At 45.4% G+C, this 16454-nt stretch overlaps 1 protein-coding gene across 1 annotated transcript in view; it reads left to right on the top strand.

Annotated features, from left to right (window-relative positions):
* MCTP2 (multiple C2 and transmembrane domain containing 2) overlaps nucleotides 1-16454 on the top strand; it is a 240030-nt gene that overhangs the window by 50489 nt on the left and 173087 nt on the right. Inside the window, exon 2 of the mRNA XM_043554770.1 lies at nucleotides 3103-3638. Coding sequence (XP_043410705.1) covers nucleotides 3171-3638 — 468 coding nt within the window. The 5' untranslated portion in view covers nucleotides 3103-3170. The remainder of the gene's footprint in view (nucleotides 1-3102; nucleotides 3639-16454) is intronic.

The raw sequence follows: 16454 nt of genomic DNA on the forward strand, positions 1-16454 counted from the left end.
GCATGAACGGGGGAGGGGCAGAGAGAGAGGGAGACACAGAATCGGAAACAGGCTCCAGGCTCTGAGCCATCAGCCCAGAGCCCGACGTGGGGCTCGAACTCACGGACCGCGAGATCGTGACCTGGCTGAAGTCGGACGCTTAACCGACTGCGCCACCCAGGCGCCCCTAGAGCAACATTTTAAAAAGCAGCAAAAAGTGTAAAATATTTTATGCTTTCAAAGCTAGAATGACTCAGTGTGCAATAATTGAAATTATAATAATTTAAAAACCAGTTAACATTATCTTAAATATTTACTCTGTGCCAAGCAGTGTTCTAAACACCTTATATAGACTAATTCAGTCTTCACAAGAGGCCAATGAGGTAGTTATGGTTAAGCTCTGTAAAATTGAAATAATAATGAGATCCAGAGATTTTGAATAAATTGAATAAGATACCAAAATTGGAAATTATGACAACAGTATCTATCAAGATTTAAAAAATAGTTTTTCTTCACTGAACACTTTCTTTGCCTTTGACACTGTGCCTTGCACTTTGTGTCATTCTGTTTGTACACCAGATAATATAATCCCCATTGGATAGGTGAGACAATTGAGGCTTAGTACAATGGCTTGCCCCTGATGGTACCTCTAAGTAGAATGTAGCAAAGCAAAATTCCAACCCATGGAGTCTGTCTCTAGAACCCTAGCTTTTCATCTCTGCATTGCTTACTAAAGATACCCATTTCATCCTGGGAGAAGCTCTTGCCTGTACTGGTGGTCATCTGGCAAAGGCTGTAGACTCTCACAGTCCTGCTCTTCGAAAGGTAATAACTTCTCTATGGCTAAATATCCTGTCTTGGAGTGAGATAGGGCTGAGTACAAACGCTTGGACTCCTTGATTTTAGAAAATGTGTTTTGTTGTGGCTCTTGGCCTCTTTTATCCTCAGCCAAACATGACAGTGGAATAGAGGCAGGTCAGAATGACCTGACCCACTGCTCTTTTTTGTTCTGGAAGGGTCTATTATGAGCTACTTGACACATAGAATAAGGTTTATTTCTCCAAATTTGATTTTTTTGGGTTAAATCTCTAAGTCCTTCAGATAAATATCTTTTTTAAAAACATTATTTTTCATCATGATAAGTATACTCTTTAATTCCCAACTACTCAGTCACCTCCCCTTTGGTAACCATCAGTTTGTTCTCTGTAGTTAAGAGTCTACTTACGGCTTCTCTCTCTCTGTCTCTCTCTCTCTCTCATCATTTGTTTCTTTTTTTTATTTGAAAAGATTTTTTAATGTTTATTTTTGAGAGAGAGAGTGGCGGGGGAGGGAGACAGTGCACAAGCAGGGGAGGGTCAGAGAGAGAGGGAGACACAGAATCTGAAGCAGGCCTGAGCTGTCAGCACAGAGCCTGACGCGGGGCTTGAACCCACCAACCGTGAGATCATGACCTGAGCTGAAGCTGGACGCTTAACCGACCTGAGCCACCCAGGCACCGCTGATCATTTGTTTCTTAAATTGAACATGTGAGTGAGATCATATGGTACTTGTCTTCCCCCCCCCCCCCCGTTCAGTTTATTTATTTTGAGAGAGAGAGAGAGAACATGCAGGGGAGGGGCAGAGAGAGAGAGGAGAGAGAGAATCCCAAGCAGGCTCTTGGGATTCTCTGCACTGTCAGCACAGAGCCCGACGCAGGGCTCTATCTCACGAACTGTGAGATCATGATCTGAGCCCAAATCAGGAGTCGGATGTTTAACCGACTGAGCCACTCAGGTGCCCTGGTATTTGTCTTTTTCTGACTTGTTTTGCTTAGCATTGTACTCTCTGTCTCTATCCATGTTTTGCAAATGGCAAGCAAGACTTCCTTTTTTTTTGTTATGGATGGATAATATTCTATTGTGTATATGTATACACAAATATATCTACCACACCTTCTTTATCCCATTATTTCTTGATGGACACTTGGGATGTATCCATAGTTTGGCTATTGTAAATAATGCTGCATTAAACATAGGGGTACATGTATCCCTTGGAATTAGTTTTTTTGTGTTCTTTGGGTACATACCCAGTAGTGCAATTCCTGGATCATAAGATAGTTCTATTTTTAATTTTTTGAGAAACCTCTATGCTGTTTTCTAGAGTGGCTGCCTCAATTTGCATTTCCACCGACAGCGCATAGGGGTTCCTGTTTCTCCACATCCTCTTCAACACTTGTTGTTTCTTATGATTTTGACTTTAGCCATTCTTACAGACTTAAGGTAATATCTCCTTGTAGCTTTGATTTGCATTTTCCTGATGATGAATGATGTTGAACATCTTTTCATGTGTCTTTTGGCCATCTGGATGTCTTCTTTGGAGAAATGTCTGTTCATGTCTTCTGCCCACTTTTAATTGGATTACTTATTTCTTGGGTGTTGAATTATATAAGTTCTTTACATATTTTGGATACTAACCCTTTATCAGATATGTCATTTGAAAATATCTTCTCCCATTCAGCATGTTGCCTAATTGTTGACTGTTGTTTTCTTTGCTGTGCAGAAGCTTTTTATTTTGATGTAGTTCCAATAGTTTGTTTTTCCTCTTATTTCCCTTCTCTCAGGAGATATATCTAAAAAAAAAAAAAAATGGTACACCAATGTCAGATTACTACCTGTGCTCTCTTCCAGGATTTTTATTGTTTCAGGTCTCTTGTTCAGATCTTTAATCCATTTTGAAGTTATTTTTGTGTTTGGTGAAAGAAAGTGGTCCCGTTTCATTTTCTTGTATCCAAATTTGATTTTGATTTGATCCCTATTGAGTCCAATCTGTAATATCTCAAATTACCCCCTTTCCTGCATAGCATTTACCAGTCTGTGTAATTACATATTTATTTGTGGAGCATTCCTATCACTCACACTCAGATTCTGTGTCTCCCTCTCTCTCTGTCCCTCCCCCCACCCCCAAAATAAAAACAAAACATTAAAAAACATTAAAAAAAAATACTTGCAGACATTACTAATCAAATGCTTCAGTCTTGATCCCTTAGTGGAAAATGTGAGACTTTCAAGTCACATTTTAAGCTTTGATGTGCTCGGCTACCGCCACGAAGGCTCATGTTCTGTCTTCTTATATTCTGTTTTCTAGGATCCACTGAAGCTGTTTTCCGTACAGAAACACTCTCATGGAGTGATTTCCTGGGTCTTCATGCAGTCATGGATATGGATAAACCATCTGTCTGGGGCTCTTTGAAACAGCGGACCAGGCCTTTGTTAATCAACCTGAGCAAGAGAAAGGTGAAGAAGAATGCAAACAAACCCCTAGATCTAAGGGCAAGGCGTCCCCTGGACCGCCGCCTCAGCCTTTCTGTCCCTGACCTCCTGGAGGCCGAGGTCTTGGCCCCAGAGGGGCGGCCTTACTCTGGGCCCCAGTCGTCCTATACCTCAGTGCCCAGCAGCCTGTCGACTGCAGGGATCTTTCCCAAGAGCAGCAGTAGCTCCTTGAAACAGTCTGAAGAAGAATTGGATTGGAGCCAGGAAGAAGCAGGCCACCTCCACGTGGGGGAAACAGACTCCGAGGAGGCCTATGCCTCTCCTGCCGAGGACAGGAGACCTTCCAGCAATGACATCTTGGATCTGCTCCAGAAAACTCCCCTTGAAGAGGATGCACTGGAAGAGCCGGAGGTGAGACCAGGGCTGGGCGCTTTCCTATTCCTTTTTCTTTTCTTTTCTTTTCTTTCTTTCTTTCTTTCTTTCTTTCTTTCTTTTTTTTTTTTCCTCTGTTTTAAGTGCACTCGATGCCCTTGGAAAATTTGGTTGGGAGTTATTTTTGTGGTTAGCTTGGAGGGAAAGAATGTCATTTACAAGAATGTAGATTCAGGTGATATTGATTGCACCCACTGTTCCCGTCTGTTTTAGGGTTGACCTCTGTGTATTTTAAAACGATTACAGACAACCTTCCTGGGATACTTTAAGGCATTAAAAGCCCTATTGGATGGGTTTGCCTTTTTCCATCTCCCTGCCAAAGAAATTAAGAGCATAACTTTTCCTCGAACTTTCTGCTTTAAGCGTACACGTGTCTCTCTCTCCACCACTGCTCAGTCCTCCATACGCAAGAATCCATGGGTGTGTGCACATGTGTATGTGCTAGGGCACACGTGTGGATACTGGTTTGTGGACAGCTTCACTTGCATGCTCTAAAAAACACCAAAAGGAAGAAATCTGAAGGATGCAAATTCTTACAGATCACTGATTTTACAAAGCTCTGGTATTTCAATAAGATAAAAGAACCAAATCTAATTATGAGACAGATCTTGTACTTCTAGAATGAATTTCATGTAAATTCAGCCACCAGATTACTATATCATGATTCGGATGATATTAGTATTTTTTTTTTTTAATTTCCACATTAATGGCACTGAAGTATGTTGTGGTGTCGAGGGAAGTTAAGTTTTTTTTTTTTTTTTTTTTTTTTTTTTTTTTTATATTCCAGGTTAATGTTATAATTGCATGGGAAGCTGGTTATTTAACTGAGCATTTTGGTTTTACTTTCAGAACCAAAGTCTGTTAATTCTGTCGTATCTTTGGGTGTCATTACAGAATGGATCGTGGGTACTCGGAAGGTGTGACCAGATTCCTTTGGAAACATTACAATAAAACACCCTTATCCATTCAATGACTATCTTTTTCACTGCCCCTTACATTTAGGAAATTCGTTTTGCAATGAGGTTATGGTTTTTACTGTTGTTTATAAATTGAAAGGTTCTATTTCTGTTCATCAAAATATAAATTAGGTGAATTATTAAACATAGCTCATAATTTACAGTTGAGTGGGAAGGGGGTGACATTGAGAATTAGATACTGAAGTTAATCTTTATCTTGGTACTTATAAGTTATCAGAAAAAAAAAATGGGTGGGTTTCTTGGCTTTGACCGGCTAACGCTCTCAGATTAGAATTTTTTTTTTTTTAAGTTAGTGCTGTGAAACTGTTTTGTGGACTATAAATATTTGCATACCTACTCTGGGGCACCATAAGGGTTACGACTGGAAATAGAAATGGATGGGAGAGTGACCCTGCCTTCAAGTTCTGTTGTATTGAGAGACAGCTTTGTACAGCTCTAAAGGCAGCAGAAAAGGCAAGCAGATACTGAAACTGTGCAAAACATCCAAGCCTTGCCTCTTGGCAGCTTAAGAGGTAGAAGAAATCAGTGCGTGGGTCATAGATGTGTCATGTGAGGCATTGTGCAAGCCGGCGTAGGTTTGATAGGTGAAGAAATATGGTGAACACGGGCCTGTGGGTGGGGTAGGTGGGGGTAGTGAGCATTTTGCTGCACCTGAAACAAAGGCTTGAAGAACTTTCTGGTGCGATGTATGTTGGGAAGGGTGGGCTGGGCTAAGGGGCTGGTTGGTGATGGTGAACGGCTGGTTGGCAGATGGTTGGTTCCCAGTGGTTATTTTTTCTTCTCAGGGCTAACTCCAAAAAATCTTGCAATTCCTAGTCCTTTACCAATAGAATATTTTCATTAATTTTCTCCTTTAGCTCAGCCCTTTGAAAGAAAGCAAATGGGCACCAGGGTCGCTCAGTCGGTTAAGCATCTGACTCTGGATTTGGGCTCGGGTCAGGGTCTCAGGGTTCGTGAGACTGAGCCCCGTGTTGGGCCCTGTGCTGACAGCGCGGAGCCTGCTTGGGATTCTCTCTCTCTCCCCCTCTCTCTCTGCTCCTCCCTGCGATTCTGTCTTGTCCATTGCTCTGCCTACCAGCCCTCCTTCTGTTATCCCCCCCCCCCCACCATATTGGGTGGGCTTTTCCCACTACCCGAGGATCTCGAGCTTATTACATAGTATAGAAGTTAGTCACTCCCTCGCTTATCTTCTCCACTAGGCTGTGTAATTTGGTCAGTGGGTATATCCAAGGGAGTTGCATCTAATTTGTCTTTGTTTTCTTAGGGCCTTGCTGTGTGCCTGACACATAGCATCTGCTCACTCCATATTTGTGTAATGAGGAAATCAGTGATAGCAATGTGTACATTCAGGTTAGGACGGTTTTTGTTAGTGTCTTTGTTGTGAGTTCTTGTCAGTTTACGATTTAATTAAAGTCTGATTTTCTTGTTTTTTTTTTTTTTTTTAAAGAAACACATCATACTGTAAATGAAATTTTTTTTTGTATGATAGTAACTGAAAAACAGAGATTTAGACAGGGGTAGACTTTACAGCCCAAGTCCGATACTGGCTTTAAATCTGTTCTTCTCTTTTTTCTTTTTTAAAAAAAAAATTTTTTTTTAACGTTCATTTATTTTTGAGACGGAGAGAGACAGAGCATGAACGCGGGAGGGTCAGAGAGAGGGGGACACAGAATCTGAAACAGGCTCCAGGCTCTGAGCTGTCAGCACAGAGCCTGACGCGGGGCTTGAACTCACGGACCGCGAGATCATGACCTGAGCCGAAGTCGGCCGCTTAACCGGCTGAGCCACCCAGGCGCCCCATCTTCTCTTTTTTTTCAGTGAAGGTGGAAGTCCTGGGGAATCCGTGAGTTTTGGGGTTGGGTAATCTGTATGTAGGATGTGGGCCATCTGTTTCCTTCCTAATGAATAGTGGTCAGGTTTCTATCACTTTCATGAAATTGGGGGAAGCAAGGAGCGGGGAGGAAGGGGTTGGCAAGTGACAAACCCAGTGCACCACAGGGACAATCAGATGTTCACCGAGTATCCTTGCTGTGACTTATTTTGTTTGTAGCTTTCTAGAGGGGTAAGGAAAGGAACTTCTGTGGTCGGAGGCACCCATTGGGGTTTGTCTTCCATGTTTTTTATGCAGTGGCAACTTGGTACTAGGCTGAGCCCGCAGCCATGGGATAAGACCCCAAATGATGGTGTCTGAATGTTTTCTAGTTTCTTCTTAGTCCTGCCAGTGTCAGCAGGGAAGCAAGGTGCAGGTTGACAGTTATGGGGAAATGGAATGAGGAAGCAAAGCACAAAATTAAGAAGGAAGAGGAAGAAAGCATGTGAGAACAGAGAAGCCACATGGAGCCTTGGAAGAGTCTCAGTGAAGGTGCTTCAACCAGCCATAAAACCAAAATGGAAGAAAGTAGGTTTAGAATAAAGAATACACTGGTCGAAGAGGATTCTCCAGACTTTTCTTTGGGCCTTCAATTCTGATCGCCGTGGGCATTGCACATAAACCCGATCTCAACTTGTTCTGACAGAATTTGGTGTCCCTCAAGTGCTCTCACACACAGAGACCGTTTTTCTCGGCCACACCCGCCGGGTGGCCCAAGTGAAAAACCCATGAATGCCGTGAGGCTGTCTCACTTTCCTTGCTTTTCACGGACATTTTCGTTTATGCATCTCACCTCTGTCTCCTCCTCACTTCTTCGTCTCGTACTTCTCTTCCGGGAAACCCTCTCACCCATCAGATTCTCCCTCCCTGTGAGGGTTTTCCCGACTGTACAGTCAGTGTTAATCACCCTGCTTTTGTTTGCCTGGCATGCCACTTTTGCTGTTACCGAGTGCTTACTTCATTCTGCTTTCTGTAGACATCTGTAGGGGAAGAAAGGGTTTGGAACAGGTAAGGGAGGTAGCGAAGGGAAAGCAAATTGGTAGTGGGCAAAGGTGTCACTGGGTAAGACCCTGAGAAGGTCACCTGCCTCCTAGGCCTGTATTAACTGTCCAGCGGCCATCTGGCTCTGAGGACCAACTCATGCTAACCCAATGCTCACGAGACAGAGCTATAAATGACAACCTGGACTGTTTGTAATGAGGGTTAAATACCGTATAGACTCTAATATTTATTTTGATAGCAACAGCACGCTGTTTCCTGATTGTCGAGTTACTTGGGAAGTCGAATCGTAATAAACCTCAACTTCATTAATGTGTAGGGAGTGATAATTATCTCAGGGCCTGGAAAAACTTGGGGAATCTGTTAGACGTATGGACTCTTGGAAGTCGGCCTACATGAGAAGTCACATAGAATCGGGAGATTGTTTTACGAACATGAATCCCTGCAAGGAGAACGGGTAGGTTCCACACTGAATGGTGTCTCGTAAGCCATTCATCTCACGATAGAGATTGAGGTGCAAAGGAGATCTTGACATGCTCACACTTTGTTCGCTTGAGCCAATGACCTCCATATCCACATGGCCAACCTGCCTAGGCCACGAAGCCACGATTCTTAAAGTCCTGTGGCATAGGCTGTCTCTTCCCCCTGTAGGGTTCAAGGACGAGTCCAAACTTTTACCCAGGCTTTCTTGCATGACCTTTCCCTTTTTATTGATTGACACATTAATTTATTAGCTGTCTATTTTCACTTTCAGTCAGGCCAGTAGGTTTTCATGGTTGCCTGGCAACCAGATTGCCTGCTTTCAATGACTTTGTATGTCGGGCCTCTGATGGATGAAAGGTGGTCTTACAGTTTTATTCTCCTTGCTGCCATCACCAAAACTTGGGCATGGGAGGTGGTAAAGGGCACCTTATGTTCCTGTTATTTTGATAGCAACAGCACACTGTTTCATGATTGTCAAATCATAATAAGCCTCAACTTCATTAATGTGTACGGAGTGATAATTATATCAGGGCCTGGAAAAACTTGGGGAATCTGTTAGGTATATTGACCCCACCTTGTATTTAGTTGGTTATTTAGAAATTGGCCTCGTGTTAGATTGGAAGCTCCTGAGGAACAGATGATGCCTTCTTTTTCTTCCTGCCCAGCTTTCTGCAAACCTTGTTTATGTGAAATATATTGACTAATGTTTCTCTGACACTGACTTCAAGAAATAATGTTTTTAATGTTTTTATATATTTGAGAGAGAGAGAGAGAGAGAAAGAGAGAGAGAGAGAATGAGTGGGGAAGGGGCAGAGAGAGAGGGAGACACAGAATCCGAAGCAGGCTCCAGGCTCTGAGCCATCAGTACAGAGCCCGATGCGGGGCACAAACTCGTGAACCGTGGGATCATGACCTGAGCTGAAGTCGGACGCTTAACTGACTGAGCCACCTAGGCATCCCTCTGAAGCTGACTTTTAAGCCACAGGCCATGCTAGGTGCTGTGGAGCCTTAAGAAGTTCAGCTGGTCGAGGAAGGTGGTGATACATGGAGGCCCTGGATGGGGGGGTTGGAGGGGGATATATAGTGAGCACTAATGGACTTCGCAAATGTCAGATTAAATATGGAGAAGCTACAGTTAAGGAGACCCAGAGGGAGAATAGCTTTTCTTTTCTTTTCTTTTTTCCTTTGCATTTTCTTCTCACTTCCTTCCCCAGTACTTATTTTTCGAGATGCTCTCTCTTGCCTTGTAAAATCGGGTACTGAGGAAATACAGAAAGTTGCCTCTGGTCCCCGTCCTCTGTGTTGATGATGTAGTTGAGAGTAGGTCCAGATATTGGAAAAAATGACCAAGGATCCGAGGTGGTCTCAGTCCCCGGTCAGTGCTAGATGACCATCTGAGGTCAGTAGAGAGGGTCGCTCTGAGTAGGTGGTCAGGGAGGGCACGTTATGTGTCTAAGACTCAGGTAGGTAGGGAGGAAAGCCTAGTAGTTAAGTTTCATTCAAAATAAAGTTTTAAGCCTAAAAAAAAATAGAGAGAATTCGTGGCCCAAAACTATGTGGCAGGCATGGGCTCACTGCTATGGTTATGTTTGTATTTATTCGTGTTAGTATTGTTATTTTTATCAGTACACTTTCCAGAATGTAATGAGGGCTGAGAAGGTTTAATGGCTTACTTAAGGTCATCTAGGTAGTGTTAGAGCTAGGATCCCAATCTGGGAACTGTCTGAATCCAAAGCCCGTACACAAAACTGTGTGCACAGCATGGAGTTTGGAAATGTGATCCTTTAACCTGGGATACCTCCAAGTCAGTGATCTAAAAAAGTTGGTAATGAAAAGAAGATATTGGTTGTTATTTCTCTGTGTCCACTGTGCCCTTTTATATTTTTTATTTATTTTAATGATTTTACTTTTATTTTTGAGACAGAGAGTGAGCAGGGGAGGGGCAGAGAGAGAGGAAGACACAGAATCCAAAACCGGCTCCAGGGCTGAAACATACAAACCGAACTGTGATCATGACCTGAGCCGAAGTGGGATGCTTAATGGACTGAGCCACCCAGGCAACCCTCACTGTGCCTTTTTAAATACAGGGGTAATTATAGTGCTTGAATGGGTTTATTATGATGGCCAGCAACTAATAACCCTGAATGGAAGGATTACTGCCCCCCCTCTCTCATTCATGTAATTCCCACCCTCCCCCCCGCCCCCACCGGGATACATCCTTTCCTGACATTTCATTTGGCAGTTGGTATTTTAAATAACTAGCTTTGGTGCCAGCTTATATAGATGAGCTGAGTGGTTTAGAGAAGTACCTGATTGGGATGTTTCTAGAACCGCTACTCGGCAACCACAGAGCTTCAGTTTAGTGACCACAAAGAAGCAAAATGACAAACCGGTGCAGAGGAACGGGCCTCCAGCTGGTGAACAAGTACATTAGTGTCTCTACACTTCAATTTCGGGCCCTTTTACGATTCTTGGTTTATCCCCCAAATCATCACTCAGCCTCATGGTGTCGGCGAGCCAGGCGTGTCCGCCACATTGCAGGGTCTTTCACAGCTTGGGTGCCCCGTTTCTTCTTCCCTCCCTCCTTTCTCACGCGTTGAGCACCTCGCATGTGCTGATGCTGCTCGGGGCGCCAGGAACCCAGCGGTCAAGAAGGCAGACAAAAATCCACTTCCTCCTGGAGAGCCTATCCTGATCTCAACAGTGGCAGGCTACAGATAGGTTCAGAGAGGGGTAGGTGGAAGGGAGAAAAACAAAGCAGAGAAGATGCTTGCTCAGTGCTGGGGTGGTAGTTCTGCCCGGAGTGGCCAGGAAAGACCTCTTCTGAGATGGCGACATTTACCCGGCGGCCTAGAGGAGGCGAGGAAGGAAGGTGTGTGCGCGTCTGGAGGGAAAAGCCTCTGCAGGGGAGAGAACACCGGCCGGGTGGCAGGACAGGAGGGGTGGGTGGCAGCAGATGTCAGAGTTATTTCTGAGGCTGGATCATGCAGACTTTCCCATCCTGTGGGGCGGTCCTGCCACACCACGAGGACGATCCGGGATACCCACGAGGGGCATCCATCCAGAGGAGCGGTGGGGGCTCAATACTGTGCTGCTCGCAAGGCAGGGATCTGTAATATACAGGTGGCGTTGTGATACCTGCTCTATAGGTGGCGAATAGCTGAAGGAGAAGCTTTGCCTGGGGAGAGAGCCATGCAGGAAGCCTGCCTAGGCTGATGAGCCCTGTGTGCCAAGGGAGGTCCCACGGGCCCGAGGCGTCATTAGACATCTCTCCAACTGTCATGATACAAGTGTCAGGGGAGCGGAGGGAGGGAATGAAGGGAGGGACTCAGGTTGCTGACCCCCGTCATTGAGTTTTCTTCCTCCAGTCTTCCTAAACATACCCCCTGTCTTAATACGAATCATGATAGCAATATAACAGTCCTAATAGGAAAGCAACCCCGATCTGGTACCACCTTCCGAGAGGTTATGTATCAGGACCCTTGCTGGGAACATGAGCGTTATCTCCTCGGACCATCCCTCTGGCTCGCTCTGCATACAGGCAGCCTCGTGCGCTGTCCGGCCCCAGAAACACGGTAATGCTCAGTAGACCTCCTTTGAATGAATGCATTTTTCTCCCATCAGTCGGCGAGGTGAGTGTCTTTTTTGCCCCTTTTGGACAGGTTCCCACGTCTTGAATTTTAGGTCGAGTTTTCAAGGACGCGAAGCTAGGAAGTAGAACAAGTTGGGTGGGAACCGGGTCTTTCTGACTCCCGGGCCTCGTCTGCCCCTGCAGGGAGCTGCCGGTCAGTCAGCCGGGCGAGGTGTTCTGACTTTGGATTTGGGGCAAGTCGGGGCACGGTGAAAAGAATAGAGGACCCAGGTCAGTCAAGGGAACGCCTAACTCTTTGGTCTCCCTTAGTGAGCAACCATTTATCTCTTCACTTGGACTTCTTCATTTGTAAATTGATGATACTCCTGACAGCCTGTGGGCCCCTCATAATAAGTTAATAGGAGTCTGTGTGTATTTGTATATTATAAAGTGCTAAGCAAACGTAAAGGGGACCATTATTCTTTTAAACTATCTCCAAGTGGGGCGCCTGGGTGGCTCAGTCGGTTGAGCATCCAACTTCGGCTCAGGTCATGATCTCAGGGTTGGTGAGTTCGAGCCCCATGTCCGGTTCTGTGCTGATAGCTCAGAGCCTGGAGCCTGCTTTGGATTCTCTGTCTCCGTTTCTCTCTACCCCTCCCCAACTTGTTCTCTCTCTCTCCCTCTCTGTCCTCTGTCTCTCTCTCAAAAATTAACATTAAAATTTTTTTAAAAAATAAGAAATAAACTATCTACTGGTAACAGCATGGAACAGCGTGTGAAAGGTCAGTGGACAACTGTGACTGAACAGGAAAAGAAAGGTTGAGTATACCAGGGGTTGGCCAACTTTTTCCATGAAGGGCCGGATAATCAGTATGTCTAGCTTTGTGGCCCCTCTGGCCTCTATTGCAACTTCTTAGCCTTGGGATTGTATCCTGAGAGCAGCCATAGACAGTATGCAAATGAGTAGGTGGGGCTGTGTTTCAAAGTTTAAACTTTATCTATAAAAGTAGGTGGTGGATTGTAATTTGCTGGTCACTGATTTTTTTTTTAAATTTTTTTAACGTTTATTTATTTTTGAGACAGAGAGAGACAGAGCATGAACGGGGGAGGGGCAGAGAGAGAGGGAGACACAGAATCTGAAACAGACTCCAGGCTCTGAGCCATCAGCACAGAGCCTGACTCGGGGCTTGAACTCACGAACCACGAGATTGTGACCTGAGCCGAAGTCGGAGGCTTAACCGACTGAGCCACCCAGGCGCCCCTGCTGGTCACTGATTAATACTCACATGTGACTGAGTAGGGTATATAGGTACACACATACACGCATACACACACACGACTCATATTTTGCATATTATTATTCCAGGGTGATCACTTACAGAGAAAACACTCTTGGGGCTGGGGGGGGGGGAACTAAATACGTGTACCTTGATTGTATGATCAATAGCTTCCTGCAAAGCTGTGTCCAAACGCGATATGCACAGACTCAGCCATTTGGTAGACCTGAATTTTGTGAACAGACATTTAGTTTTTAAAAAAAAAAATGTTTTTTTCATGTTTGTTCATTCTTGAGACAGAGACAGAGACAGAGCATGAGAAGAAGAGGGGCAGATAGAGAGGGAGGCACAGAGTCCGAAGCAGGCTCCAGGCTCCGAGCTGTCGGCACAGAGCTGGGCGCGGGGCTTGAACTCATGAACGGTGAGATGGTGACCTGAGCCGAAGTCGGACGCTTAACCGACTGAGCCCCCCCGCAGGTGCTCCAGACAGCGTAATTTTGTTCTCTAGTTGCCCTGTGGGTCGTTTTGATTCTGTCACTGGATCCGGGCTGTGCTTCAGGGTCTGGCTCGCCATCCCATTCCCTTTGCTCACTTCGCTCCTTCCTTTGTCTTGTTGGGTGTTTGTGTTTGTGACCACTGTCAGCCAGAGTGTTCAGATTCTCGGTAACCTAGACGTGAGAGGAGTGGTTAAGTCAATACGTCTTACGGGGACTGCTTGCCATACTGACCTGTCCCGAGTATTTTCCAGAGACTGTAGAAACGCTCTCCTGAGCCAGCTTTTTTCCTCATTTAGCTTTCCTGGCTGTGGGTTGATGTCTCCTACTGAAGTTTAAACCCCCCCCCCCGCCCCACGGTTGTTTACATGGTTTATAATTTGGCTTCCTGTGTGTACTTCATGGTGAGAGCCTTTGGATGAGCCACATGGGAGGTAGCATTTGTACAAGGTCACGTTTAGCATACACACAAGGAAACTGTTTATTCACATCAGTGTCTTGCTCTTAGGATCCTGGGTGACTTTTCTGTTTTATATGACTGGCCCATCCATGCTCCTATCTCCCCATATCCTGCTACATTTTAATACATTTGCCTTCCTGCAGCTAGAGGACTCTTCCCTAAAGAGAAGGCAAAGTTTATTACCTTGCCACCCATTTCCGCTCAGGTAGAATGGAAATACCAATTTAAATTCTCAGTCATAGAAAACAAAAGCAAACCAAAAACACAAAACCACTTACCCAAAAGGCAGCAGAGAGAGTTATGGGAGAGATGGTTAAACCGGATCCTAATTTTCATGCCACGTTGTTATTGCCATAATTTTGGAATGTTTCTAAGTAATTAGACCTTTTTTCTTAGTAGCCTTTTTTTAGCATTATGATATTCAATTTAAAATTTTTTTAATGTTTATTTTTGAAAGAGAGAGAGAGAGAGTGTGTGTGTGAGCAAGGGAGGGGCAGAGAGAGAGGGAGACACAGAATCTGAAGCAGGCTCCAGGCTCCAAGCTGTCCGCATGGAACCCTGATGCGGGGCTTGAACCCACGGACCGCAAAATCATGACCTGAGCTGATGCTGGACACTTAACCAACTGAGCCACCCAGGCGCCCCTAGCATTACGATATTCAAAATTATTCATCTTTCCCTGTGTCCTTAGAAATAACGTGTTTGGCATTTGTGAAACCAACACCAAATGCATAAATGTAGGATCGAATACTATTCGGCCACCAAAATGGTTTGAATGATTGCAGAGGACGACTTGGATGGGCTTCCAAGGCATTGGGCCGAGTGAACGATGTCAGTGTCAGATGTTGGCATATTGGCTGAGTCCATGTGTATGGTATTCTGGAAAAGATGAAATTACGTGAGGAAGACAGACAGGTGGCTGCCGCGGGCTGAGGATGATTTAAGCCCCAGTGGGATAGCACGGATGAGTGTTAATGGGGTGACAGATCTGTTCTGTCTTGATTGTTGTGGTGGTCCCTCAAATCTATGTGTGTGTTAAAAACCGTACCATTGGAGGCACCCGGGTGGCTCAGTTGGTGAAGCAAGTGACTCTTGATTTCCGCTCAGGTCGGGATCTCAGGGTTCGTGGGATTGAGCCCCATGTTGGGCTCTGAGCTGACAACATGGAGCCTGCTTGGGATTCATTCTCTCTCTCTCTCTCTCTCTCTCTCTCTCTCTCTCTCTCTCTCTCCGTCTCTCTCTCCCTCTCCTTCTCTCTCTGCTCCTCCCCTGCTTGGCCTCTCTCTCTCTCTCTCTCAAAATAAACATATAAACAATGTAGCCCTGTACACATATACAGAAAGGCAATTTTACCATTATGTTTTCAAAAGTAAAATAAAAAAAAACACAGAGGGCTTGATTATGCTTGTTGAGAACATCAAAAATATATTCTAATGATAGTGGGGTATCAGGGACTCCTCTGAGGAAAATCTTAATTGTGCTGTTTTTATGTATTTATTTTGGAGAGAGAGGCAGACAGAGCATGAGCAGGGGAGGGTCAGAGAGAGAGAGAGAGAAAGAGAGAGGGAAACAGAATCCGGAGCAGCTCCAGGCTGAGCTGCGAGCACAGAACCCGATGCGGGCCGTGAGATCATGACCTGAGCCGAAGTCGCGTGCTTAACCGACTGAGCCACCCAGGCGCCCCTTAATTGTGCTGTTTTTAAAGAAAAGGCCCGTTGACGTGGTTACTGGGTTGACAAAGAAGTGAAGTAATGTACCTTCTATTCAGTGGGTAATATCTTAGGCTCTATGCAGAATGTAGGGGAATATTCAAGGTTATGTGTCCCCCAGCAGCTGTAACGTGTCCTCTGGTGCCGATGTAGCATTTCGGTTCTTCTTTACGGTGATCGGTTTCCTTCGTTCGTGTGTATATACGGTGTGTGACAGTTACGGTGGCCGTGGGAACCGTAAGTTTAAGTTGTGTGACTTTTCTGTGAGTAAAACCGGCCATAATGTTGAATTAATGTCATTCTTCACATTTAATTTCCATGTTGTTGTAAGTGGAAGGCGTATCATATATTTGGATAAAAGCTGTCACTTTTGATAGTGTGGAAGCCACGGAGGGGATGTGGACCAGTGGATACAACGAGGCCAAGTTGGGAGAGCGCGTTTGGGGTGCCCTCTGAGGGTTGACGTTTTCGAGCGCCTGGCCGTCCACCTTCGTATTTGACAGTAGAACATTCTGGACCACCACGATCTTTGGCGAATGACCACGTACTTTAAATGGAAACCCTGATCCCAGCGCTCGGGGCTTTGTGGAGTTGCTTTTGCACAGGATTGGTTAAGTGGAACATCGATTCGTTTCCTAAAACCGGAGACACTGGTGGGTCTTCAGGCCACAGAGCATCAGACGGCACGTGGTGCCTTGTGAGCTCTGGACGTGGCAGTGTGGCTGGGCTCTCTTGGTTTCGTAAATCGGGTGGAAGAGGGGGTTGTTATGGGGCGCCTGGGTGGCTCAGTCGGTTGGGCGTCCAACTTGGGCTCAGGTCACGATCTCGCGGTCCGTGGGTTCGAGCCCCGCGTCGGGCTCTGTGCTGATGGCTCGGATCCTGGAGCCTGCTTCCGATTCTGTGTCTCCCTCTCTCTCTGCTCCTCCCCCACTCACTCTCTCTCTCTCTCTCTCCA

The sequence above is a fragment of the Prionailurus bengalensis genome, chromosome B3 (assembly GCF_016509475.1).
Source record: "Prionailurus bengalensis isolate Pbe53 chromosome B3, Fcat_Pben_1.1_paternal_pri, whole genome shotgun sequence".
Classification (NCBI taxonomy): Eukaryota; Metazoa; Chordata; class Mammalia; order Carnivora; family Felidae; genus Prionailurus; species Prionailurus bengalensis.